The 27381-nt window shown below is 39.1% G+C and overlaps 1 protein-coding gene across 11 annotated transcripts in view; it reads left to right on the top strand.

Annotated features, from left to right (window-relative positions):
- The first annotated feature begins 9214 nt into the window (after positions 1-9214).
- The window catches only part of SAMTOR (S-adenosylmethionine sensor upstream of mTORC1), an 87807-nt gene continuing 69640 nt past the window's right edge, over positions 9215-27381 (top strand). For 9 of the 11 annotated variants that reach the window (XM_086396640.1, XM_086396633.1, XM_086396636.1 and 6 more), the window contains exons 1-2: positions 9225-9543; positions 27061-27202. In XM_086396640.1, coding sequence (XP_086252766.1) covers positions 9384-9543; positions 27061-27202 — 302 coding nt within the window. In that variant the 5' untranslated portion in view covers positions 9225-9383. Of the gene's footprint in view, positions 9544-27060; positions 27203-27381 lie in introns of all 11 variants that reach the window. The other 2 variants (XM_086396631.1, XM_086396641.1) reach the window with 2 other exon arrangements.

Genomic DNA, 27381 nt, shown 5'->3' with positions numbered 1-27381 from the left:
CTCCTGAATTGCAGACAGATGCTTTACTGTCTGAGCCACTAGGGAAGCCCCAAGTTATATCGCTCAGTCGTGCCCTACTCTTTGCAACCCCGTGGACTGTAGCCTACCAGGATCCTCCGTCTACAGGATTTTCCAAGCAAGTGTACTGGAGGGGGTTACTATTTCCTTCTCCAGGGGATCCTCCTGACTCAGGAATCGAACCCGGGTTTCCTGTACTGTAAGCATACTGTCTGAGTCACAGAGAGTGTCAAACCATTTCCAAAAGTAATCACATCATTTAACATTTGCACCTGCATTGTGTGAGAATTCTCCTTCCCCTATGTTCAAGCCAAAAATTGGCATGGGCAAACTTATAAAATTTAGTCATTAGCATTGATGTGTAGTGGTAGCTCTCTGATTTTAATTTGCTTTCCCCTGATGACCAATCAAGATTGCTGGGAGAAATACCAATAACCTCAGATATGCAGATGACACCACCCTTATGGCAGAAAGTGAAGAAGAACTAAACATCATCTTGAGGAAAGAGAAAGAGGAGAGTGAAAAAGTTGGCTTAAAGCTCAACATTCAGAAAACTAAGATCACGGCATCTGGTCCCATCACTTCATGGCAAATAGATGGGGAAACAGTGGAAACAGGGGCTGACTTTATTTTTGGGGGCTGCATAATCACTGCAGATGGTGACTGCAGCCATGAAATTAAAAGACACTTACTCTTTAGAAGGAAAATTATAACCAACCTAGATAGCATATTAAAAAGCAGAGACATTACTTTGCCAACAAAGGTCCGTCTAGTCAAGGCTATGGTTTTTCCAGTGGTCATGTATAGATGTGAGAGTTGGACTATAGAGAAGCTGAGTGCCAAAGAATTGATGCTTTTGAACTGTGGTGTTGGAGAAGACTCTTGAGACTCCCCTGGACTGCAAGGAGGTCCAACCAGTCCATTCTAGAGGAGATCAGTCCTGGGTGTTCATTGGAAGGACTGATGTTAAAGCTGAACTCCAATATTTTGGCCACCTCATTCAAAGAGCTGACTCATTTGAAAAGATGCTGACACTGAGAAAGATTGAAGGCAGGTGGAGAAGGGGACGACAGAGGATGAGATGGTTGGATGGCGTCACCGACTCAATGGACATGAGTTTGGGTAGACTCTGGGAGTTGGTGATGGACAGGGAGGCCTGGCGTGCAGCAGTCCACAGGGTCGCAAAGAGCTGGACACGACTGAGCGACTAAACTGAACTGAATGACCAATGATATTGAGTACTTTTCCATGAACTTTTTGCCAATTATTAGCCCAATTCAAGGTCATAAAGATTTTTATCTAAAAGTTTTGGTGTTAGGTTTTATATTTAGGTCTGTTTTCTATTTTGAGTTAATTTTTATAAATGGTATGAGGTAGGGATTGAAGGACATTGTTTTGCACATGGATGTCCAATTTTTCTAGTAACATTTGTCAAAAACACTATCCTTTCTCCACCAAGTGAGCTTTGCAACTTTGTGGAAAAATCAGTTATCTGTACATGTATGTGTCTATTTCTGAATGTTCTTTCCTGTTTCATTGATCTGTTTGTTTCTCTTTAAGCCAATACAGACTCTTGATTATTTTGGCCATATACTAAGTCTTGAGATCTCCAACTTTGTTCTCCATTTTCAAAGTTGTTTTGAACCTTCTGGTTTTTGCTGGGGTTTTTCCCCCCATATGAACTTTAGAATCACTTGTCAGTTTCTACCAAAAGAATGACTTGGATTTTGATTGGGGTTTCCTTGAATCTTTACATCAATTTAGGGAAAATTGACATCCTAACAATACTGAGACTTTTGACCTATGGCTGAATACATCTTTACTGAATAAAAGAAGAATTTTTGAAGTTCAGTTTTAGAATAAAGAATTTTCAGAACTCTAGGTAAATTAGAAATATCATTTTTATTAAAATTTTATGGCTGGAACTTTTGATTTGGCTTTCAAAAAAAATTCTAATTGTATTTTTAAAATTATGGGGAAATACAGTTGACTTTGGGAAATGTATTGTGGTTGCTTCCTTCTTTGACATATAACATCTTGTAATTTCAAATCTAGTATGAGATCTGTGTATGAGATCTATGTATGAGATCTGTGTTTTCTAAAGACCTTTCCTTTAGGAAAAGAAAAATGAAAGATGATTCAGTGACAAGCTATTAAAATCTAGAGGGAGACTGATGCACATTCAATAAAGGAAAGTCTAAATCTAGCTTCCAGCATCCAGGAAAATTTTATCAAGTCCCTTAAAAACAAATGATACCTATCACATTTATTTGCTTTTGTAATTCTTTAACCATTCAAAACATTTTCAGTTTATGATTTTCTTTTATTCAGACAACTGTGAAGTAAGAACAAGTCACCGTCATTGGCAGTAGAGGAAGGTAAGGAACCCAATAGAGAACAGATCACCAAAAGTCACAGTGACGGCTAGTGAAAACTGCCTTCAGGTCAACTAATTCTCTTCTGAGATGTTTCCTCACTAGACATTTCTATACAAAAAACAGGGCTCACTCCAGCTGTTCAAATAGACAAGGCACTTCTTTAAGGATGTCAGTTGTCCCCTCAATCTCCAGAAGGACCAGTGAGGAAGACTTACAGACCACCCAGCCTGGATCTACACCTAAGTCAGACCCAGCAACTAATGTCCTAGGTCAGATCTCACTGTCAGCTACTAATGTGTTAGCTCTCACCTCACTGTTTTTTGGCTTAAAGAGCAAATGTTGGACAGTAGAAGATAGGACTTCGGTTGCTATTATCCTAAAAGACCCACACCAGCACAGTCTCCCTCAAGAAATCAAAAGTTTCCCTGTAGCTTCTGCTTCATTATTCTGCTCTTTTCTGAACAGACAGCTCATTCCAGAGAATATGATTAGCAGAGTCTGGTCATTGCTTTAGGCCTGCATTCATAATAGTGGAAATTCCCCAGACATAAAAATGATGTTTAAAAGGCACTGAGTAGCCTCAACATGGCAAGGTACATCTCACAAAGCATTCTTAAAATCAATGTGAGTCATAGAATTACAGTGGTTTGGGGTTGAAAGAGATCTTTTAAATTGCCAGTGTTTTCTAAATTTTAAGCCATGACTCATTAAAACACCATAAAAATCAATGGAGTGTGCTCCAAAGTTTTTTTTTTTTTTAAACTTTGGAGCAACTAAATAGACATTTCTCCAAAGAAGACATACAGATGGCTAACAAACACATGAAAAGATGCTCAACATCACTCATTATCAGAGAAATGCAAATCAAAACCACTATGAGGTACCATTTCATGCCAGTCAGAATGGCTGCGATCCAAAAGTCTATAAGCAATAAATGCTGGAGAGGGTGTGGAGAAAAGGGAACCCTCTTACACTGTTGGTAGGAATGCAAACTAGTACAGCCACTATGGAGAACAGTGTGGAGATTCCTTAAAAAACTGGAAGTAGAACTGCCTTATGATCCAGCAATCCCACTGCTGGACATACACACTGAGGAAACCAGAATTGAAAGAGACACGTGTACCCCAATGTTCATCACAGCACTGTTTATAATAGCCAGGACATGGAAGCAACCTAGATGCCCATCAGCAGATGAATGGATAAGAAAGCTGTGGTACATATACACAATGGAGTATTACTCAGCCATTAAAAAGAATACATTTGAATCAGTTCTAATGAGGTGGATGCAATTGGAACCTATTATACAGAGTGAAGTAAGCCAGAAAGAAAAACACCAATACAGTATACTAACACATATATATGGAATTTAGAAAGATGGTAACAATAACCCTGTGTACGAGACAGCAAAAGAGTCACTGATGTATAGATCAGTCTTATGGACTCTGTGGGAGAGGGAGAGGGAGAGGGTGGGGAGATTTGGGAGAATGGCATTGAAACATGTATAATATCATGTATGAAACGAGTCGCCAGTCCAGGTTCGATGCACGGTACTGGATGCTTGGGGCTGGTGCACTGGGACAACCCAGAGGGAGGGTATGGGGAGGGAGGAGGGAGGAGGGAGGAGGGTTCAGGATGGGGAGCACGGGTATACCTGTGGTGGATTTATTTTGATGTTTGGCAAAACTAATACAATATTGTAAAGTTTAAAAATAAAATAAAATTTAAAAAAGAAAAAAAAATAGAATTGTAAATATCACCATGGATTGCACTTAGGGAAGGTAAGTATTGTCTGGTGATAAAACATTTGTCCTAATTATATATGTGTGTCTCTATATATGTATATGTACAATATAGATATACATATGTGTAATATATATTTATATTTGTATATACAATATATATTTATATATGCACATTTTACATCAGGACTTGGGATGTGTGTGTGTGTGTGTGTGTGTATATATATATATGGGATATATGTACATACATATACATATATCCCAAGCCCCGATGTAAGATGCATTTTTTACTATGAGTCATGGTGAACACAAAAACTTGAAAAACACTAGTCTAATCCAACCTCTTCATTTACATTAAAAGGAGAAAAAATAAGGCTCAGAAAATCAAGCACCTTGCTCTGGTAGTTAACGTAAAGGCGGAATCAAGATTCAGAAAATCTCTCAGTCCTACTCCTATTATAAGGACAACATCCATCACCTGGAAGAATACTTCCCGTTTCCTAGGTGAATCTCCTCCTACATTAGCCTTGCTGTGGTAATGAAATGAACTTTATAATTAGTATCTCACAAAAATATTGTAAACTTCATAGTTGCATTTGTGAGGCAATAGTTAATGGTTACCACTTGCTGTAATTCGGAGAAGGCAATGGCACCCCACTCCGGTACTCTTGCCTGGAAAATCCCATGGATGGAGGAGCCCCGTAGGCTGCAGTTCATGGGGTCGCTAAGAGTCGGACATGACTGAGCGACTTCACTTTCATTTTCACTTTCATGCGTTGGAGAAGGAAATGGCAACTCACTCCAGTGTTCTTGCCTGGAGAATCCCAGAGACTGGGGAGCCTGTTGGGCTGCCGTCTATGGGGTCGCAGAGAGTCGGACACGACTGAAGTGACTTAGCATGCATGCACTTGCTGTAATTAATTCTAGTCAACACATTCTACATATTAACTATGGAAAGACAGTTAATCTGTGTTATTTTAAAGATTTTTATGTTGGCAGATATGTTAATTATAGGGAAGACATTGTACCAGTAACTATAAACAAATATTTAAAGAAAATAATTTTATTTTCAATAAATAGAAAGAAATCTAAAGTAATGATCTGTCATGCTGAAGTGAAATACACCACTGAAATTTTTTTTCTTGCCAGTTCAGTTCTCAGCTATGTTTGTTTCTATCAAAAACATTAAATACATTTTCCAAAAAAAAAGTTTCTATAATTTGAAATGAAATATGAAAAGCAAAAGCTTTTCAATGGTTTCTCTAAATGTGCCAAATTAATGATACATCTACATTTTGAAAGCTTGAATTACTAGAAGAAAAGTACTTAAACTTCATGGATATTTTTATATTAATAGGTAAAAGCTATAAAAATAATATGTAAATATTTTTAATAATATAGCTTTTTATTTTTCTTGTCTTTATTTTAACTGAATTGCTAAAAATTCTATTTCTAAATAGCCATGAGCTGAATATTTGCCCAGCTTGGAATATCTCTTTCTTCAATAATAACAAGTCTTTTGCACTATTGTACACCATTGTGTATTTTGTAACTATAAATTTAATACTAATACTTCTATTATACATTAAAACCTAAATGCTTTTAAGATTTTAATGATAAAGAGGGTCAAAGAGGAATAAAAAATACCAATGATTAATGCTTTCGATAAAGAACCCTAATTTCTATTGTGCAACCTTCTCCCTCCTACAGGAAAACTCAATAAATGCAGCAATGAAAAGTACACTTTTGCAAAGTATGCCCAGAATCTTTCTATTTGCTAGCTCAGTGCCACCACCCAGATTTTGATGTGGTTTTTTCAAGTTTACTTTTCATCATCATTAATACGTTTTGAATTCATTCTGAAAATAGAATGCACTTTATTTTTACATGTTGACTCTTCTCATTGTCTATGGGAATTTAGTTTCCTTACAAAGAAGACATACTGTTCATGGGGTTCTCAAGGCAAGAGAACCCCCTTTATTTTGGGGGGCTCCAAAATCACTGCAGATGGTGACTGCAGCCATGAAATTAAAAGATGCTTACTCCTTGGAAGGAAAGTTATGACCAACCTAGATAGCATATTCAAAAGCAGAGACATTACTTTGCCAACAAAGGTCCGTCTAGTCAAGGCTATGGTTTTTCCAGTAGTCATGTATGGATGTGACAGTTGGATTGTAAAGAAAGCTGAGTGCCGAAGAATTCATGCTTTTGAACTGTGACGTTGGAGAAGACTCTTGAGAGTCCCTTGGACTGCAAGGAGATCCAACCAGTCCATCCTAAAGGAGATCAGTCCTGGGTGTTCATTGGAAGGGCTGACGTTTAAGCTGAACCTCCAATACTTTAGCCACCTAATGTGAAGAACTGACTCATTGGAAAAGACCCTGATGCTGGGAAAGATTGAAGGCAGGAGGAGAAGGGGATGACAGAGGATGAGATGGTTGAATGGCATCACCAATTCAATGTAGATGAGTTTGAGTAAACTCCAGGAGTTAGTGATGGACAGGGAGGCCTGGCATGCCACAGTCCATGGGGTCACAAAGAGTCCGACATGACTGAGCAACTGAACTGAACTGAACGAAGAAAACAAGTTATTTTTCTTGCCAAGGATATTTTCCTATACTCAGTTCAATTCAGTCACTCAGTCGTGTCTGACTCTCTACAGTCCATGAGGTCGAAAAGAGTCAGACACAACTGAGTGCACATACACACACAAAAATTCATGTGCTAGTAGTAGCATGGAGGGAAAAATTCTTTTAACTACAATTCAGTGCAAATGAAATTTAATACTCTCTTTACGACTGTGTGTGTGTTAGTCACTCACTCATGTCCGACTCTTGACAACCCCATGAATTGTAGCCCGCCAAGCTCCTCTGTCCATGGAATTTTCCAGGCAAGAATATTGGAGTGGGTTGCCGTTCCCTTCTCCAGGGGAGAAGGGATTGAACCAACCCAGGGATTGAACCTGGGTCTCCTGCATTGCAGGAAGATTCTTTGTGGTCTGATCCACCAGGGAAGCCAATTCAGTACAAATGAAATTTGATGCTGTCTTTACTATGATTATAACTTTCCAATATTTGCACCTCTTTCTGCCTTCAATAAATATTAAAATATGGAAAGAGCGAAACGATGCTGTCTTCTCAAGTTCCTCTTTTTCCCAAATGAAATCTCCTCCCACTCCAAATAAGATCCCATGCTGCTGCTGCTAAGTCGCTTCAGTCGTGTCTGACTCTTAGCGATCCCATGGACTGCAGCCTACCAGGCTCCTCTGTCCATGGGATTTTCCAGGCAAGAGTACTGGAGTGGGTTGCCACTGCCTTCTCCATAAGATCCTATATTCTCATTTTATTTGGAGAAGGGCATGACAACCCACTTCACTATTCTTGCCTGGAGAATCCCATGGACAGAGAAACCTGATGGGCTATGGTCCCCAGGTTCTCAAATCAAAGACTCTGACACAACTGAATCAACTTAGTACGCACGCATTCTCATTTTATTAGGCATGTCTGTGTAATTTCTCCTCATAACTACAATTAGTTCTTATGAAGTTTATCTGTGTTTGATCTGCTTCTTCACTGAGGGTAGGGACATATCTTTCATCTTAAATTTCACCAATCTTCTCCCTTCACTTCCACACTCTCCCTCCTCCTATGTTCTGGAGACTGTATAATGCTACCTTTTTCAAGATCTCATTATTCAGAAGGTGGCATACAAAATGGTTACACAATGCAGGCCTCATTTATATTTATAAAATTACTGATCAGATTGTTATTGCAACAATTTCCAAACATCATGTAACCAACTGCAGTGCGGTGGGTGGGGTGGGAACACTATAGCCTAACACAATTCATTAAGGGACCTCAGCTGGTTGAATCTCTGAAACTCCAGCAGCCTCAGTACCACTTGAAAGCTAATGTGCTCTCTCTCTCTCTCTCTCTCTCTCTCTCTCAAGCAGTGTTCCTCCTTTCTAGGACAGAACTCAATAACCATATTCCCCATAAGCTTCTCATGAGAAGAGAGAAGAGGAAGGAGGTAGAACAGGTTGCCAAATCCACTTTGGCACTCTGCCTAGATTAACCCAACCATTTAAAAGGCAGCAAGTTACCCATGCCAACATTAAAAGTGCTCAGAGTTCTGATGCGAATTCTGATGCGAATTAGACCAAGGCAGGCTTTCTCTGACACCCAGGCCACCACAGACGTTCTCAAGGGCATCTGTTATGGATTCTCTAGCTTTCCTTTCCCCTCTTTCATCTTATATTGCTTTTTATTGCCCCTCTCCTTTCCCCAGTTCCCATGTTTTTCTGCCCAACCCTAGCACTAGAGGCATCATTCACTGCTGGCTCTTGAATTAAACAGTGCTTGGGCTTCCCAGGTGGCACAGTGGTAAAGAACACGCCTGCCAATACCAAAGACTTAGGTTCGATCCCTGGGTCGGGAAGATCCCCTGAGGTAGGAAATGCAACCCACTTCAGCATTCTTGCCTGGAAAATTCCATGGACAGAGGAGCCTGACGGGCTACAGCCCATAGCGTTGCAAGGAGCCGGGCACAACTCAGGACGCACACACTTGGTAGCCAGACCTCTTTCTGTGCCTACCAAAGCATCCATGCCTGGGTTCCTTAAAATGTAAAATTCTCGTGCTCCCAAGTCATCTCCTAAGCGCTTCTCAGGGCCACGCAGATAAAGGGAACCTACAACTGACAAGGTGAGGCTGAGGCTCAGATACAGGACCCTGACTGCATCACACCAGAATGTAACTCTCAGGAGGGGAAATGGCTAGAAGACATGAGAAAGCTGGGCGGTAGAAAGATGCCCAACCTAAGCAAACTCAGTCGCGCAAGCGCATGGCTTGCAGCGCGTCTCCCGTGGCCTCATCACAGCGCCTGCGCACAGGATCCCTGGAGCGGCCGGGAAGGGAGAGAAGCTGTCGGGCCTAGAGCTCCCACTGCCTCAGCAACCTCAGCCTGCAAACCCCGCCTCCTTCAGCTGCTCGCCTTCCCAAACAAGCGGGTGTGGCCTAGCGCTCTCCGTCTATTGGCCTTTGGCCTTTTCCGTTTCCGCCCAGCCCTCCAGAGTCCACCAATCAGCTTGTGCATTTGAGTAAGTGGCCACCTCCTAGGCAGCCGCTCTGATTCCTCTGCCTCCTCCCGCTGCTGCCTCCGCTGCTGCCTCCTCCTTCCCCACCTCCTCCGTCAGGCGGGCGTCTGCGGGGGCCCGAGGGGCGGCGGCGGCGGCGGCGGCAGCAGCGATATGGAGCCGGGGCCCGGCGGCCGAAGCGCTGCTCGCGGGCACGGGGCCGGACCCGCGAGCACTCCGCCGCCTAGGGAGCAGGAGCGGAAGCTGGAGCAGGAGAAGCTCTCCGGGGTGGTAAAAAGCGTCCACCGGCGGCTCCGCAAGAAGTACCGGGAAGGTAAACAGCGAACGGAGCGGGGGGAAGGGGAGGCCTCGTCGCCCCCGGCCCCTTGTCAACCTCTCCCCTCCCCCAAGGGGCCACCATTACAACCTGAAGGAGCTGCACGTCAGCCCCTGCCAGGGCCGCTCTCTCAGGCCAGGACGCCCCCTTCTCGGTCGAGTCCTCGGTTCGGCTTCAGGCGCCCTCCTCCCGCCCCCTTTTCTTCGAAGGCCCTTCAGGAGAGTTCCAGGCCTGTGAAGGAGCCGAGTCCCCACCTCCCCCATTCCCTGTCCCCAGCCTGGGTGCTGAGATTGTTGTCACCACACACAAGCACCCAGACCCTCAACACAGGAGGTGGAGGTCGATCGTTACGAGAGACTAGAAGCTAAAACACGAAGTCAGGTAGAAATCCATTCGAGAAAGATGGACTGGAAGAAGCGCAAGTTGACCACCCTGCGCTTTGATCAGCCTGTTTGATTTGTTGCCGCGTTTGACCCCCTTCTTACTACCTCATTCCTGCGGGTTTAGCCCGGGCCGGAGCTTCCTCGCATTGGCTTCCAGGGCTGCGAAGTCAGCAGGCCTTTTAGCTGACTGGATTTCACCTAAGGGGGAGGGGCTCCATCCTTGCCACCCCCCGCCCCCCCATCCCGTTCTTTAAATGCTGGATCTTAGTGTTTATTTAGGCGGGAGAGAAAGAGATCTGGGGCAGATTCTTAAAATATTCTTTAGATATGAATAGTATGTAACGACTAAGCCTCCAAAGGGTACCCCGCGAAACAGGCCATCGCTGGGAACCCCTCTTACGGAAGATCTTGAGCAAAGGAGAAGCCATAGTAGCTTTTGCTTGGGCCTGAGAAGTGTTTATAGTTGGGATCTACAGTTATATTTGGTGTTTTAAAATACAAGCTTTTTTACAGAACTATTTTATAAGAAACTGACAGTGAAAATTCCCAGTTTTTTCATATGCTCAGGAGACATTTCTTCTAAAGATCAAAACGAGGGATAATTTTCTTGGTTTCTTCTGGCTTTAGCTTAATTGCACATTGAGAAGTCAGCAGTCTTCTAGTGGTTGTCTTATACTTGGTTAAGCTTGGATTAGAAGCAAACTTATGACAGTGGGAAGGAACAGATAGCTAAGATAATGTTACTTTTGAGTTACAAACACTTTTCAATTACTCTGGAAGAGTAAAACTAAGTATCTTTTGTTCTTTTGAATGTAGGTGATGTGTTTCATTTTTCAAACTTTAAAGTTTTTTTCCCCTTGACAACTCAAGGCTCGATTTTTTAATAGCTGCTTAAATAGTAATCCTAAAAAATAGCCTATAGTTATTGTTTAATAGTTAGCAATAGAGACTTATCAGGCATATTGAGACATTGAAATTTGTTTTTTTAAAGAATGCTTTAACCCCAACCCACAATTTATTCAATAATAAGTAGTTACTATAGCAACGATTGCATCATTCTTGATATTCAGAGAATGCACTTACATAATGGCATTCAATAGGTTCTTGTGTTGTTTGGAAAAATGAGGAAATAAATGGACACACTTTATTGTGTATTTTGTGCAAACTTAAGTACCTCTTTTTAAAGAAAAAAATGGATAGCATATAATTCCATTTCCATTTTTACCTTTTTAAAATAATTTGATTATTCGTTATTAATTCATTCAAAAATTAGGTGTCATCATGTCTTCAAGTGCTGTTTGTTCTCTCTTAGTTCCCGCATGTTGAAGCATGTGTTTAAGCCTGAATATTAACCAAGAGAACACTTGTTTATAACGAGAATTAGTATTTGGAAGTTACCAGAGCTAGGATAGATACATGTAGTTCATAAGTGAATGATACAGTTTGCTTTAGGGCAGGTAAAGTCCTGGCAGTCTGTAAGCATATGACTGAGACTGTTCTTTAGGTGTTTTTTTTTTTTTTTTAATTTTATTTTATTTTTAAACTTTACATAATTGTATTAGTTTTGCCAAATATCAAAATGAATCCGCCACAGGTATACATGTGTTCCCCATCCTGAAACCTCCTCCCTCCCCATACCATCCCTCTGGGTCGTCCCAGTGCACTAGCCCCAAGCATCCAGTATCCTGCATCGAACCTGGACCTGGACTGGCATCTCGTTGAATTCCACCAATGATCTAGACTTTTCTGGGTTTTAATGATATACAAAGCCCCATCAGTGAACTAGCAAAGTAAAAGGTCCTAAAAAGCATGCCCTTTCTATCTTTATTTCTGACATGTAGGTCAAGACTTGTGATTTGACAAAAATCTGTGAAAATGCCACCTGAAAAAGTCTGATTTTTCACATAATAATACCAAAGAAGTAGTGCTTTATTAATTTAGTGCTTTACTTTGAGGTCTTACTATCATTATAGTGTCATTTGCAGGTCTTCTCTGGTTATAAAATAATAATACAAATGGTGCTGTGTCAGGTTACAAAGGCCTATTTAATCAGTAACATGCCTGTACTGTAATACCAATAATTATGGAAACTGTACTCCTTTTATAACAATATTCCTATCAGAAAATACAGTGAAAATTCCAGCATAGAATCTTTGAATGTTAAACTAGAAGGAACTTTAGTGATTCCCAAACATGAATAAACAGTAAACTCATATGGGTACCTTTTAGAAAATTACTCCATTCCACCTCAGATGTACAATTTCAGAACCCCTGTCAATGGTGCTTGGAAATTTGTCAGCCAGATTTTCAAGTGATAATCTAAATGACTTCCTTTGTTTTTACACATGAGTGAGCTGAGTCCTAAAAAATAGTAAAATAACTTGCTTGAAATTTGGATAGTTCATCATTAGCACCAAACATATTTTATGAGATTTTAACAGATTTTATGAGATTAATGTTCCCCCCCGCCCCCCGCCCAGTTCAAGGCCTAATGGTGTCTCCAAATGTTCTTGAAGTGGGAGGGAAAATGAGAAGCATGAAGTAGCCCTAAAATTTGTGTTGGGTAAAAGGATGTAAATTGATGAGAATGGGGCAGTCCCTGGAGTAATAGGTATGATTTGCTGAGTTAGAGCTATGTGAAGCGTGGGTTTCTTCTGGAGTGACGACATCAGAGAAGAAAATAAATTGGGGTAGAATGAAGGAAGAGGCAAAACATTTCACTAGATAGTAAAAGACAGGAGTGAGACCTGGATAATGAGTGTAGTGTTGGATAATACAGTTTTCCCTTTCCTTATCTTTGATAGTGGAATTGAAAATCAAGCAGGAATAATACTGAAAATAAGGTTGGTAGAAAAAAGTTTCTCTCCACCTTTCCTAGTGCATTTCTGCAAACTGATGCTTGTTGTGGCAATGAGCAGGCTTGTGGTCGGGGGTCCTGGATAAGATTGTGAAGACTAGCACTTAAGTTTAACGCACTCTTTTCTTTTAACACTTTTCCTCTCTCTGCTCCATTTTACTGCCTGTCCTCTGTCAGCACTTAGAGATCCTTTGCCTATTTGTATAAGAGTAAAGTGAGAATTGGAGATAAAGGTCAGTGTTGCAGGCAGTGTTGATATCTGAAGTAGTTACCAAAAGGAAATGGTGAGGAAATGTTTAGCAATGGAGATGAGAAGGAGTGTTTCTAGTGTCAGTCATTTATAGATAAAGGATTGAGTTTATATAAATGGAAACCTTTATTTTTTTAACCTATTTTGTGAATGTCTTTAGCAGTTTTCATCAATTTAATTGTCTCTGAATTTACTTTTTCTGCATGCCAAAGCGGGTTAAAACAGTTTGTCACATAGATCCGGGCAGGTTATCAGTCAGAAAAATATTAAAATGCATGTTAACCTGTTAACAATGATCTTCTCAAGACATAGGATAATGGGTGATCTTTATTATACTTTTCTACATTTAAAAAAATCAGTGTTACTAGTAGCAGTGATAATATTTTAAAAGTAGTTAGAATAAATTGGATAGGTTACTGATACTGAAACAGAAAAGAAGAACACAGAATAGGTTGATTTTGTAGACTAAGTCAGGAAAATGTGTTACAAAGGTTAACAGCTGTGAGCAGCATTTTAAGAGTCAGCTACTAAATAGCCTAGTATAGATGTTCAATTCTTATTGATTATTCAAATTATTCTCCTTGTTTAAGACAAAGGATACTGCAACAGCAGTTTAGGATAAGCTGCTCATTTGTGATTGATTTTTCCTTAGCATACAGCTAAAACAAGAGAATTGTAGGGGGAAGGGAAAAACCTTTGATTTAGAAATAATTTTAAACTAAAATCAAAAGGTCTAAAAGTGAAAGAATAAATGTATTATTAGCATTTTTTCATGAAACAAAGTTTTGAAATTACTTTTAAAATTAGAATAACAGACTGTGTTTTTAGTTGCACTTTCCTAATTTTTTTCTCCTTTGGGGGCTTTCAATACTGCTTTAAGTTACTGACCAACTCTTTGACCCCAAGACACTTTAACAGATTCCCTTTGTTTTACTTTTTTTTTTTTTTAATCAAGTGATGTTTAACTCTTTTTTTCTTTACATGTTCTTTTCTGATTCTGATACAGAATCTGAAAGCACTGTTTTTTATCGATGGAATCTTTGCTCAATCACCAAATGAGTAAGTTGAAAACTGTCCACAGAAAGGAGAGTCTCCTAGTTGCGTTAGGAGAGTTTGAACTGCATTTCTAGCAGGGAAAGAAAAATGAAAAAAATATAATAATCAGTCACTTCATGGGAAATAGATGGGGAGACAGTGAAAACAGTGTGAGACTTTATTTTTGGGGCTCCAAAATCACTGCAGATGGTGATTGCAGCCATGAAATTAAAAGACGCTTACTCCTTGGAAGGAAAGTTATGACCAACCTAGATAGCGTATTCAAAAGCAGAGACATTACTTTGCCAACAAAGGTCCGTCTAGTCAAGGCTATGGTTTTTCCCGTGGTCATGTATGGATGTGAGAGTTGGACTGGGAAGAAAGCTGAGCGCAGAAGAATTGATGCTTTTGAACTGTGGTGTTGGAGAAGACTCTTGAGAGTCCCTTGGACTGCAAGGAGATCCAACCAGTCCATCCTAAAGGAGATCAGCCCTGGGATTTCTTTGGAAGGAATGATGCTAAAGCTGAAACTCCAGTACTTTGGCCACCTCATGTGAAGAGTTGACTCATTGGAAAAGACTCTGATGCTGGGAGGGATTGGGGGCAGGAGGAGAAGGGGACGACAGAGGATGAGATGGCTGGATGGCATCACTGACTCGATGGATGTTAGTCTCAGTAAACTCCGGGAGTGGTGATGGACAGTGAGGCCTGGAGTGCTGCGCTTCATGAGGTCGAAAAGATTCGGACACGACTGAGCGACTGAACTGAATTGAACTGAACACTGGAAGATAAAGGGAACTTAGATAAACTCAGTGAGGGACACATAGTAACTATTGATTTTGTTATTTTTAGTCACCTTGTAGTAAGGTATCTTTTTAGGAAATTTTTACATTTTAAAATGTAAAAATCAACAGTATTGGTATAGATCCTTTGATTTTGGGGGAAAAAAATGTAACAACAAATCACTGCAGATGGTGATTGCAGCCATGAAATTAAAAGACGCTTACTCCTTGGAAGGAAAGTTATGACCAACCTAGATAGCATATTCAAAAGCATATGGGTATCAACCTTGATTCCACATTAGTATTGCCTGTGGAACTTTATGGAGCACAGGCATCTGTATTATTCTAAAACTCTGTAGATTATACAGTGGGCAAAGGAGTTGAACACCTAGCTAAAGTACAATAGATTGAAGTAGGAAGGAATCTAGATGAAAGTAAATCAGCTAGGAGACTTACACCAATCTATTTTTTAAAGGTTAATAATAGTATAAGTAAAAGTAGTGTTCATGAGAATAGAGAAGGATAAGTCAAATACTTTTTGAAAGTCAGAGTGAACAGTTTTAGTGAAAGTAAAGAGTCGATGATGCCAAGATTTCTTGCCTGGAAAGATATAAGTAGCCATTTCCAGCCAGTTTGTTGAGATGGGGGCATGGAGGAAAGAGTAGTTAGGCACGTTGGCTTGTCATATGGTAATGGTAATGATTTAATTCAGATGTATCTCTTGGTAGTAAAGGATTGGAAGCCCTCTTTTAAAGTTTTGAGGGCAGATGAACAGCCCAATGGAGTGATGATAATGTATAACGGAGGATAGACTCTTGGAAGATACCAGTAGTATCTTACTGGTTTTACATAAGTAAGTAAGTATGCTCCTTTATGCTCCCAAGATACCATTACCTTTCCTTTATTGTAGTTATCACTTGTGTGCGTGCTCAGTTGTGTCCAACTCTTTTGCAACCCCATGGACTGTAGCCTACCAGGCTCCTCTGTCCATGGGATTTCCTGGGCAAGAATACTGGAGCAGGTTGCCATTTCCTCCTCCAGGGGAATCTTCCCGACCCAGGGATCAAACCCACGTCTCCTGCATCTCCTTGCATTGGCAGGTGGATTGTTTACCACTGAACCACTTGGGAAGCCGGTAGTTATCACTTACCAGGTCAGTTATCTGTCTTTCCCACTAAATTTAGTTCCTTGAGTAGGAGTCTGCCTTTTTATCTTTATGTCCCTAGTATCTAGCACCTTGCCTTGTAGATAAGGCACACACACAAAAGAAGGAAGCTGATATAGAATATGTCCATGTGGTTTGAATCTAATCTTTTTATATTCATAATTTTAAAATTTTAATTTTCAGTACAAATTTTTTGTAATGAATTTATGGTCATATCTTAAGTGAGTATATTAGATTAATTTAGCCTTTTGAAATGGTCCATATTATCATTATTAACATCAGTCCACTTTTTAAATTAAAATTGTCAGTAGGGAGTATAGGTAAAAAAATTTTTTTCTCAAAAAATGTGAACTAATAAGGACATTGTGTGTGGTGTAAGTGTCTGTGTGTGTGTTGGTATGATAATAATTTTGTATATGTCTTTGTATTTATTTATATACTCTAACTTCACACACAAAATTTTTCAACCCCAATACTCATTTCCTAAATTTTTGAGGTGAAGTTTGTGCTGGTTTTAAAATCTAAACATCTGAGAACCACTGATGTCAACTGTACTAATTTATTGTGCTTTATGTGTAGAATCACTGATGCTCATTGCACAGGTTATTTTAGAACCCCATGCCTTTACAGGGACATCTGAGTATTACTTATTCTCATTTATACAGAGATTTCTCTATTTATATGGAAGTTCCTATTCCCAGTTACATAAAAATTAAGTCCCAGAAGATTCTCCGTAAGTCCTTTGTTTACACTAAATGGGATCTGTGTGGCGATATGCATTTAGGTAAAGTTGTTTCACAAGGGAATAACAGATACTGATTCTAACTTTTCTTGATTCTTTCCATCTCTTGTATAGGGTGTATTCAGTGTTTACAGTTTGAATTAACTTTTCATCATAAATATGTTTGTAATAAGAAACAGAAAATGCACCATGGTTCAAATTATATTTATAAATGTGAATTTTTATCCATGCAGTTTTTTGTTTTTGAATTAAATTTGGCTCTTCAGTTTGCCCCAAGCCTCAGTTGCTCTATATATTATTTCACCAGGCTTTTGAGTTTACAGTCTTTCCATAAACCCTTGGTTTTAAGCCATGACTGCACAGTGGATTCATCTGGGGAGCAGTAAAATAAATGACCAGTTCCCACTTCAGACCACTTAAATAAAACGTCTAGGTGAAACCATTGTGTAGCCAGAGTTGAAATCGCTGCCAGGAATCTAACAAATAATGCAGTTGCAGAGGCTAAATCACTACCACCCAGAGACTAAGTAATTGCATTTGACTGACAAAAGACCATTTGTTTGTGGCTAGTAGAGTCAGTGTACTTTGCTTTAGTGCAAAGCTTTGTTCGTATCCATGAAAGTTCATAAATTAGAAACTCATTATGAGAAGCAAGGTGGTACAGTGGTGAGGAGCATGGACTTTGGCACTTGACTGCCAGGTTTGATGTGTACCTTTGAGAGGGTTACTTAATCTTTCTGTACTTCAGTTTCCTTGTCTGTAAAGTAAAATACCTATCAAAATGGGTTGGTATTAGAATTAAATGAGCTAATATTTGTAAGGTACTTAAACAGTATCTGGCATATAGAAAGCATTATTTGTGTTAAATACATACTTTTAAAGATAAAAGGTATAATTGTAACTACCACCTGGATGCATTTAAGGGTACTGAAGATTGAATGGTTCCTGGAATTTCTATCTAGACTGTTCTATAGTGTCTTTCTTCTTCAGTAATAGGATTGCTGAAGCTTTTGTTCTTTATCTTTTTTTTTATTTTTGCCCCCTTTGCTTCCTATATTTCTGTTAATAACATTGTATATGAAAGATCCAACCTTTTGAGCACATTAGAATATTGGATTTTTTCCCTCATCAGAGAAATGACTAGTAGCAGCACGTTAAGTGTAATATGCAAGTTTTTCAGGTGGTTCCTTTGTTTGATTCTCAGGAACGCGTCAACATCAAACATCTTAGATGTTTTTGTGCCATCTTTAGGTTTGATCCAACATCCGCTGGATCATAGAAAAAGCAAGAGAGTTCCAGAAAAACATCTATTTCTGCTTTATTGACTATGCCAAAGCCTTTGACTGTGTGGATCACAATAAACTGTGGAAAATTCTGAAAGAGATGGGAATACCAGACCACCTGATGTGCCTCTTGAGAAATTTGTATGCAGGTCAGGAAGCAACAGTTAGAACTGGACATGGAACAACAGACTGGTTCCAAATAGGAAAAGGAGTTCGTCAAGGCTGTATATTGTCACCCTGTTTATTTAACTTCTATGCAGAGTACATCATGAGAAACGCTGGACTGGAAGAAACACAAACTGGAATCAAGATTTCTGGGAGAAATATCAATAACCTCAGATATGCGGATGACACCACCCTTATGGCAGAAAGTGAAGAGGAACTCAAAAGCCTCTTGATGAAAGTGAAAGTGGAGAGTGAAAAAGTTGGCTTAAAGCTCAACATTCAGAAAACGAAGATCCTGGCATCTGGTCCCACCACTTCATGGGAAATAGATGGGGAAACAGTGGAAACAGTGTCAGACTTTATTTTTCTGGGCTCCAAAATCACTACAGATGGTGACTACAGCCATGAAATTAAAAGACGCTTACTCCTTGGAAGGAAAGTTATGACCAACCTAGATAGCATATTCAAAAGCAGACATTACTTTGCCAACAAAGGTTCATCTAGTCAAGGCTATGGTTTTTCCTGTGGTCATGTATGGATGTGAGAGTTGGACTGTGAAGAAGGCTGAGCGCCGAAGAATTGATGCTTTTGAACTGTGGTATTGGAGAAGACTCTTGAGAGTCCCTTGGACTGCAAGGAGATCCAACCAGTCCATTCTGAAGGAGATCAGCCCTGGGATTACTTTGGAAGGAATGATGCTAAAGCTGAAACTCCAGTACTTTGGCCACCTCATGGGAAGAGTTGACTCATTGGAAAAGACTCTGATGCTTGGAGGGATTGGGGACAAGAGGAGAAGGAGACGACAGAGGATGAGATGGCTGGATGGCATCACTGACTCGATGGACGTGAGTCAGAGTGAACTCCGGGAGTTGGTGATGGACAGGGAGGCCTGGCGTGCTGCGATTCATGGGGTCGCAAAGAGTCGGACACGACTGAGCGACTGAACTAACTGAACTGATGACATATTTAATAACTGAAAGGTTGCACCTTTTGACCTTTTTCACCTATTTTGCCTACTCCCCAACCCCCTGCCCTTAGGAACTACCAGTCAGTTCTCTGCATCTATGAGCTTGATTTTTTTTTTTTTTTCCCTTCTTATATTCCATGGAACTCTGTCTTTTAATCCATTAATGAATGTACTGTTTTTTCCTAGTTACTGTCTTTTCATTGGAAGTAACTTATATTGAATATTCTTTAGTTATGGCATAGGCTTATGAAGGTGAATTTAGTCAATAATTACAGTTTAATCCTGAGAGTAGGACCAAGTTTCAGAATAATTTGATTCATTGATTTTCATGCTGAATTTGGTTTCACAACTTTAAGTTGGCATCACTTGTGTTTTGAATTATCAGTTTTTTAACTAGTGTTTTTAAAAGTCTAAATGTAAAGAAAGAATATAATAAATAGTCCTGTTAATGCAAACTTTATTTTAGAATTTTATGACAATCACGGGACTTTAAAGATTTGGCAGAGCTTTAACTTGATCTTAAAATGATGTATTTGAACAAATGAATACTGATGTCTTCTCTACATTTATTATTTTAGTCTGACTAGAAAATGTTTATTAACAATTAATGTCAGGTTAGGCTGCAGAACATCTAAATATAATTTTTGAATTGCCCAGATTTCTCTGTGCAATTCTTCCCTTTTCTTCCCTTCCCTCCCACCTTCTCTCTCTCTCTCTCTTTTTAACTAAGATTTTTATAGATGCCTGTAAGAAATAAGTAAGAAAATAGGTTATTAATCACAATGATTTTGAGTTGTCACAAGTGCCAGTATATAAAAATCATTATTAGGCTAATTATTAATTAATCGAAAGCACTGATTGATTGAACTTAAATACTTAAGCATTTCTTGTTGAGTAGATCTTTGATGCAGAACTCAGGAAGTTCTTCATTCTTCATTTACCTTTTGATAAAGAAATATTATCATTTTAAATAAGATCATCTTTTAAGTCCAGTTGACATATTAACTAAAAGGTAGCAATAATAACAAAAAATCCTCAGAACTGAGTTTCAGCATACTTTTTTGCATATGTAGCTCACTGGTCAACCTTAACTTTTTTTGACTTTTAGAACACAAATCATAAATTACTTTGAAAATATAGTGCTTAAAAGGTAAATAGCATCATTTTGAATGGTGTAAAAACAAACAATGGGCTGTTGTGAAAAACATGGGATTGTCACATTCTGTTTTTAATAAATTAATTTATTTTAAAAATAAGTTTCAAACAACTAATCTCAAAAATATACAAGCAACTCCTGCAGCTCAATTCCAGATAAATAAACGACCCAATCAATAAATGGGCCAAAGAACTAAATAGACATTTCTCCAAAGAAGACATACAGATGGCTAACAAACACATGAAAAGATGCTCAACATCACTCATTATCAGAGAAATGCAAATCAAAACCACAATGAGGTACCATTTCATGCCAGTCAGTATGGCTGCTATCCAAAAGTCTACAAGCAATAAATGCTGGAGAGGATGTGGAGAAAAGGGAACCTTCTTACACTGTTGGTGGGAATGCAAACCAGGACAGCCACTATGGAGAACAGTGTGGAGAGTCCTTAAAAAACTGGAAATAGAACTGTCATATGACCCAGCAATCCCACTGCTGGGCATACACACTGAGGAAACCAGAATTGAAAGAGACACGTATACCCCAATGTTTATCACAGCACTGTTTATAATAGCCAGGACATGGAAGCAACCTAGATGTCCATCAGCAGATGAATGGATAAGAAAGCTGTGGTACATATACACAATGGAGTATTACTCAGCCATTAAAAAGAATACATTTGAATCAATTCTAATGAGGTGGATGAAACTGGAGCCTATTATACAGAGTGAAGTAAGCCAGAGAGAAAAACACCAATACAGTATACTAACGCATATATATGGAATTTAGAAAGATGGTAACGACAACCCTGTATGCAAGACAGCAAGAGAGACATAGATGTATAGAATAGCCTTTTGGACTCTGTGGGGGGAGGGGGGATGCTTTGGGAGAATGGCATTAAAACATGTACAACATCATATAAGAAACGAATCGCCAGTCCAGGTTCGATGCAGGATACAGGAAGTTTGGGGCTGGTGCACTGGGATGACCCGGAGGGATGGTATGGGGAGGGAGGTGGGAGGGGGGTTCAGGATGGGGAACACGTGTACACCCGTGGCAGATGCATGTTTTTGTATGGTAAAACCGATACAATATTGTAAAGTAAAATAATAATAATAAATAAATAAAAAAAGTTTTCATGGGTATTCTGGAAAGTGGAATTTTCTAGTAACTGAAGGCTAACTATGTTTTTTGTTCAACTTTGTAGCCTCCAGACATGCAACATAGTGTTATAACTGGTAGTTTGGGTTTGGTAACTTGAATAAATACATGATTTAAAACTTCTGGGTCCGGAATGGCTTATGTGAACCATAGGGAATATGTCAGGTTTATATCTCTATGAGAACAGATACCACATTTTATTACATGTCTTCTCCCTTTTGTTTGATGCCAGTGCTTGCTCATTAACTTTATTATTCTCTGTAGTATTTAACATAGAGTACTTTTTCAGCAAATCTGTTAAAGAAAATGAAAAGTATGTATAATTGCATTTAGTCTTGGTTATATATTAAATGTACTAACTATTAATCATGTTATTCTCAGTATCAGCATACTTGGAGAATCTGGAGACTCTTAAATGTTAGTGAAAACATTAAATTGAAGTTTGCAAACAGTTTGAGTTTATAGGCTTAACAGACAAATTTGAATCCTTCCTCAAAATTTTAGTAGAGCAAATGTTAATTGTAAGCCTTAAAACTTCATAAAAAATTGTCAGCATTTAAAGAGAATTTTGAATATAGTTTCACAGTATACAATGACATAGTAAGGACTCAGAGAATTTATAGTAGATGCCTTTGGTGGCTCATGCGTGTAACGTAACATTGGTCTCGGGTGTGATGGTCAGATACTGTGAGCTCAGAGGGACAAGCCACGACAGAATCCCTATTTAAATGCTGCTTTCTTTTCTGCTTTTCGGCTTTTTCCAAAACTGCTGGAGCCCACTGAGGGCATGCCCTTTTTCAGTGCCTTAGTGTAGAGTAGAAGTACTCTTAATTAATGGGGGATAGTTACTGTAAAATAAATGCTCTAGCCTCCCATCCTTTGGGTGCACAATTCCTGAGGCACACTCTATGCTTCTGTGTTGTCCACAGCAGCAGCCTCAACAGTGCATCCTTGTATTAGCATTTTCTCCTCTCTCAACTTGTTTTCCGCAACTCCCTCACTCCTGTCTCCTAGGGCTCCCTTAGTTGTACCTTTTGTAAAATCTAAACTAAGTCTTGAAAAAAGGAAATCTTTTTAAGTTAAACATCAGTTCAGTTCAGTCCAGTCGCTTAGTCGTGTCCGACTCTTTGCGACCCCATGAATCGCAGCACGCCAGGCCTCCCTGTCCATCACCAACTCCTGGAGTTCACTCAGACTCACGTGCATCGAGTCAGTGATGGCATCCAGCCATCTCATCCTCTGTCGTCCCCTTCTCCTCCTGCCCCCAATCCCTCCCAGCATCAGAGTCTTTTCCAGTGAGTCAACTCTTCCCATGAGGTGGCCAAAGTACTGGAGTTTCAGCTTTAGCATCATTCCTTCCAAAGAAATCCCAGGGCTGATCTCCTTCAGAATGGATGGGTTGGATCTCCTTGCAGTCCAAGGGACTCTCAAGAGTGTTCTCCAACACCACAGTTCAAAAGCATCAATTCTTCTGCACTCAGCCTTCTTCACAGTCCAACTCTCACATCCATACATGACCACAGGAAAAACCATAGCCTTGACTAGACGGACCTTTGTTGGCAAAGTAATGTCTCAGCTTTTAAATATGCTATCTAGGTTAAACAGGTTTTCCCAAACATATATGATCATAGAACCTTTGTTCGAATGGACTTCTGTTACCAGAAAATATAGTAAGTTTACGTATTTACTTGTAATATGTACATTACATAGGACAGTGAAGCTTACATGTTCAAACAAAGGGTCTTTTAGAATTGATAATTGTTGTTTAGTTGATAAGTCAAGTCTGACTCTTTGGAACCCATGGCAGCATGCCAGGCTTCCCTATTCTTCACCATCTCCCGAGTTTGCTCAAACTTATGTCCATTGAGTCAGTGATGCTATCTAACCATCTCATCCTCTGCTGCTCCCTTCTCCTATTGCCTTCAATCTTTCCCAGCATCAGAGGCTTTTCCAACGAATTGGCTCATCGTATCAGGTGGCCAAAGTATTGGAGCTTCAGCTTCAGCATCAGTCTTTTCAATGAGTATTCAGGGTTGATTTCCTTTAGGTGGATCTCCTTGCAGTCCAAGGGACTCTCAAGAGTCTTCTCCAACACCACAGTTCAAAACCATCAATTCTTCAGTGCTCAGCCTTCTTTATGGTCCAGCTCTCACATCCATACATAACTACTGGAAAAACCATAGCTTTGACTATATGGACCTTTGTCGGCAAAGCGACGTCTTTACTTTTAAATATGCTATCTGGCGGTCATAGCTTTCCTTCCAAGAAACAAGCATCTTCTAATTTCATGGCTACAGTCACTACCTGCAGTGATTTTGGAGCCCAAGAAGAGAATTTCTGTCACTGCTTCCACTTTTTCCCCTTCTATTTGCTGTGAAGTGATGGGACCAGATGCCATGATCTTACTTTTTGAATGTTGAGTTTTAAGTTCTTTTTCACTCTCTTCTTTCACCCTCATCAAGAGGCTCTTTAGTTCCTCTTCATTTTCTGCCATTAGAGTGGTATCATCTGCATATCTGAGGTGGTTGACATTTCTCCCAGGATTCTTGATTCCAGCTTATAACTTGTCCAGCCCAGCATTTAGCATGATGTACTCTGCCTGTGAGTTAAATAAACGGTGAGAATATACAGCCTTGCTGTACTCCTTTCTCAGTTTTGAAACAGTCAGTTGTTCCATGTCCAGTTCTAAGTGTTGCTTCTTGATCCACATACAGATTTCTCAGGAGACAGGTAAAATGGTCTGGTATTCCCATCTCTTGAAGAATTTTCCACAGTTTGTTGTAATCCACACAATCAAAGGCTTTCATGCAGTCCATGAAGCAAAAGTAGATGTTTTTCTGGAATTTCCTTGCTTTATGATCCAGTGAATGTTGGCAATTTGACCTCTGGTACCTCTGCCTTTTCTAAATCCGGCTTTTACATCTGAAAGTTCTCAGTTCAAGTACTGTGAGAGCCTAACTTGAAGGATTTTGAACATAACCTTACTAGCATGGGAAGTGAACATAATTGTCCAGTGGGTTGTACATTCTTTAGCACTACCCTTCTTTGGGATTGGGGTGAAAACTGACCTTTTCCAGTCCTGTGGCCACTGCTGGGTTTTCCAAATTTGCTGACATTGAGTGCAATACTCTTAACAGCATCATCTTTTAGGATTTGAAATAGCTCAGCTGGAATTTCATCACCTCCACTAGCTTTGTTCATAGTAATGTTTCGTAAGGTCTGCTTGACTCTACACTCCAGGATGTCTGGCTCTAGGTGAGTTGACCACACCATCTTGATTATTCAGGTCACTAAGACCTTTTTTGTACAGTTCTGTGTATTCTTGCCACCTCTTCTTAATCTCTCCTGGATCTGTTAAGTCCTTACTGTTTCTGTCCTTTATCGTGCCCATCCTTGCATGAACTGTTCCTTTGATACCTCCAGTTTTCTTGAAAAGATCTCTAGTCTTTCCCATTCTGTTGTTTTCCTCTGTTTCTTTGCATTTTTCATTGAAGAAGGCTTTATTATCTCTTCTTGCTGTTCTGTGGAACTCTGCATTCAGTTGGATATATCTTTCTCTTCTCCCTTGCTTTTTGCTTCTCTTTCTCTTCAGCTATTTGTAAGGCTGCCTCAGACAACCACTTTGCCCTTTAGCATTTCTTTTTCTTTGGTATGGTTTTGGTCACTGTCTCCTATACAGTGTTATGAACCTCTGCCCATAGTTCTTCAGGCACTCTGTCTATCAGATCTAATCCCTTGAATCTATTTGTCACCTCCACTGTATAATCATAAGGGATTTGATTTAGGCCATATCTGAATGGCCTAATGGTTTTCCCCACTTTCTTTAGTTTAAGCCTGAATTCTACTATAAGGAGCTAATTATCTGAGCCACAGTCAGCTCCAGGTCTTTTTTTGCTGACTATACAGAGCTTCTCCAGCTTCGGCTGCAAAGAATGTAATCAGTCTGGTTTCAGTATTGTCCATTTGGTGATGTCCACATGTAGAGTCGTCTCTTGTATTATTGAAAAAGAATTGACGATATCCATTTCAAGTAACGATGAAGCATCTTGAAAATGATTCTATACCTTAATGAACCATTTGGCATTAAATCTGATGAGTAAAGTCAGGAATAGTTTTATGAACATAATAGATATATTGAAGAATCATTAATCAGTGTATTTGTTTCAAAGACTTTACTTCCTGTAGTCCTACTTAGAGACTTAATAAATAAGTACATCTGAAAGATGTTACTAAAACTGGAGAGTTTTTCTTGGAGAATCTAGAAAAATTTGTTTGCCTGCTTGTTTCTAATGGCCAGTTTTTGCCAATTTGCTATATAACAAATTGAGGGCCCTGTTACTACACAAGTATTGTTTCTAATAGCCATTTATTGCCAGTCTGCTATATAACAAATGAGAGCCCTATTACTACACAAGTATTAGTGATTAATGAAAATATTACTGTATAAGAACATAATCACACACAGAAAAGAGACAGCTTTTCATCCTTTGTGGGTTTAAAAGGAGTATTCAGACCAAGTTTGAGACTGATACACATTCATCTTAACTGAGCAGTGTGTGTGTGAGGGTATGTTTGTACCCTTAATTGCTTTTTCTTGTATTGGTCAAACTAGAAGGATAATAGTTTGGTTTTCAACTCTGTACATGCTGAGCTGGGTGCTTAAAGTAACCAATAAAGGTTTGCAAATTTTTAATAGATAAGTACTGTTAAATTTGAGTTGTTATAATTCCTTTTCTATTTAAAAAAAACCCAAGTCTTAGTGAAACTGATTGTCTCACCTGGGAAAAGAACGTAATATAATTATCACCCCCCAAATTTGGTTGTCATATTTATGTTTCTAAGTTTATTGTGTCACTAAACAATTGCCTGTACTTGAGCACGTGGCGAGAGAACCTAAATTATGTCTAAGAGCATTGATTGAAGCCACATTGATAATTTTTGTTTACTTTTTTACCATTGTAATTGTTTTAATGTTATTTATTTGGCTGTGGCATTTTCATACCTTTGTTAGAACTCACATTGATTTTTCAAATTTCATGTTAAATGTGATCACTAATTTAATTAAAAAGAAAAAAGGTAGTAGATGGAAGTAATGCTGTGGCCAGATAATGTAGTCACCTTACAATTTTTATTCATCTTATATAGACTCAAAACTTTGGAGAGGTTTCCAGGGTAATTTCTCTAGCAACATTTTGCCCTAGGATTATAATTTTTTAAAGTGTAGTATTCCTAGAGCAAATCTAAGTATATCAATGCAAACGTTTAACTTGCATGCTAATATATGTTGCCATCTCACCTATCAACCTTTTTTAATACAGGACACTGATAAATATGTAGAGATCTAGCGTCACAAATCTGTTTAAAATGGTAAATTTTATTTGCTTATCAAACCATCATGGTTAAAATGGTGAATCTATTTGCATAAAAGAGCTTCAAAATTTATAAAGTTTAAACTTCATGAAATTTTGCTTCATAACTTTGTTTACACATCTTTAATAATTTTACATTATGCTGAAACTTAAGAGCTTGACATATTTTAAGTAAACTTTTTTTTTTCCTTGTTTTTAGTGGGAGATTTTGATAAGATCTGGAGAGAACATTGTGAGGATGAGGAAACTCTTTGTGAATATGCTGTTGCAATGAAAAATTTGGCAGATAATCATTGGGCAAAAACTTGTGAGGGCGAAGGTCGTATTGAATGGTGTTGTAGGTGAGTGTTTCTATGAACTAACATTTTTGGTTTCTGATGTCTCATTTAAATTCTTAAGTCTAAGTAATGCTGTATATGATTCATTGTACCAAAATAGAAATTTTTAGAACAGATGATGTCTTTTAAATAGTTTCTCCCCCTTGCCTTACTTTATCTAGGTTTATTTCATTCATCTTTTT

Source organism: Bos grunniens, chromosome 4 (assembly GCF_055505025.1).
Source record: "Bos grunniens cultivar Pamir isolate PY7600 chromosome 4, Bosgru_T2T1.0, whole genome shotgun sequence".
NCBI classification, from domain to species: Eukaryota; Metazoa; Chordata; class Mammalia; order Artiodactyla; family Bovidae; genus Bos; species Bos grunniens.
This window is presented reverse-complemented; position numbering and strand designations above follow the sequence as displayed.